The sequence below is a fragment of the Sphaeroforma arctica genome (genome assembly GCF_001186125.1).
Source record: "Sphaeroforma arctica JP610 unplaced genomic scaffold supercont1.6587, whole genome shotgun sequence".
NCBI lineage: Eukaryota > Ichthyosporea > Ichthyophonida > Sphaeroforma > Sphaeroforma arctica.
Window position 1 is genome coordinate 1 of NW_014033971.1, and position 1,614 is coordinate 1,614.

At 39.5% G+C, this 1,614-nt stretch overlaps 1 protein-coding gene across 1 annotated transcript; it reads left to right on the forward strand.

Moving 5' to 3' along the window:
- Positions 1-396: 396 nt before the first annotated feature.
- SARC_15703 (hypothetical protein) lies at positions 397-1,087 on the forward strand (the record flags this gene model as incomplete). The annotated part of the gene is made up of 2 exons (XM_014290181.1): positions 397-528; positions 981-1,087. Coding segments are annotated over 2 exons (239 nt in total), but the record flags the coding sequence as incomplete, so codon positions are not given.
- Between the last annotated feature and the right edge of the window lie 527 nt (positions 1,088-1,614).

Genomic DNA, 1,614 nt, shown 5'->3' on the forward strand with positions numbered 1-1,614 from the left:
TGTATGTATGTATCGTGTATTCTTGGCTTGACATTTTCAATAGCTGTGATGCAGCAATTTATTCCGATGCGGCGTTTTTTGTCTGTCTGGTTTGGCATCTCACCAGTGGATCAAGAAAATAGAACAAATATATAAGCCTTCCCATACAAATATACATCGACATATTTGTTTAATATACACCACTGGGTATTGCCCAGCTGTGATGTTGAACATATATATATATACATATTTATATGTACCATATATATACGTGCCATATATATACGTACCATATATATACGTACCATATATATACGTACCATATATATCCGTACCATATATATACGTACCATGTAATTACGTACGATATATCTGCGTGCCATGTATTTACGTACCATATATCTACCTACCATCCAGAACTTGCCGCGATTCTAGATGCATATAACAAAGAACCGGAAAGTCTGGATAGCGTACCCCCAGACATGACTCATGCAGTGCAACAGCCGCCGAGTCAAAAGCCTGCGGCTGAGTTTGGGGTATCTGGAGAAGGTATTATACGGTTTGGTGCGTTTGTGTGTGGATAGAACACTTTTATCTACACAATTGATGATAAGTGCATGTACTTTGGGGTGTGTGTTTATTTACACAATTGATGATATGTGTATGTTTTTTTGGGGTGTGTTGGGTGGTGTACCTTGTGCTGCGTAGCGTGCGCATGCGTGTCTGTGTCGCGTGGCTGATGTTCTTATCTACAATCGCAAGTGAACGTTTCTTCGGCCATTTTCGTACATACACTCACATCAACGCTACACACTCATACATACACCAACAGGCATCTGATCCTTCGCCTCACAGTGAAACGTTTGTTGTGCATATTCGCACCAGTACTATACACGCGCCCCAATACATTATAACACGCACGCCTTGTTCGATGGTTTGCGTTTGTCACGTGTGCCAACCCTTCTGCACACACTGATTCGGCATGTGATCCGTTGATACAGAGAGTGTGGACGGTCCCAATAGCGGAGAACATCCATCCAAGAGTGTCTACGAACGGAAGACCAGGGGAGCGAAGATAAAAAAAGAAAAGGTTTTTTATCCGATGCCAGTAAGTAAGTCAGTTCGGTCTCACAAATCGTATCAGCTGTGTTGTTGTGTTTGTAGTATCGGATGTGCAATGGGTTTTAACGTTTTTGGCGTTCTATGTGAAATGTAGTTCGATTCATTTATATTGTAGTGCACTAGTTCTTCCTTCTCTACGATATTCAAGAAGATATTTAAGTAGTATATTAAATTCAAGTAGTATAGTATTATAATATATTCAAGTAGTATAAGATATCCAAGTAGTATAAGATATTCAAGTATTACAAGATATCCAAGTAGTGTAATACATGTGCACAACACACCATCGCTATGAGAGAAAATGCTCCTACGACATGTTGTACTATGTGTATATGGTTCGACTTAATGACATTTTTTGTGTTAACTATGGGTTTCAATTGTGTCCTATTGTATGCTACGAGTGTATGTTTTAGCACGAGGCGCACCACACGTAGAGTGGTATGTTCCTGCACCTGTCCCTACGTTATAACAACCAGGTAGTTGTACCAAACTATATATATATCTATATATATT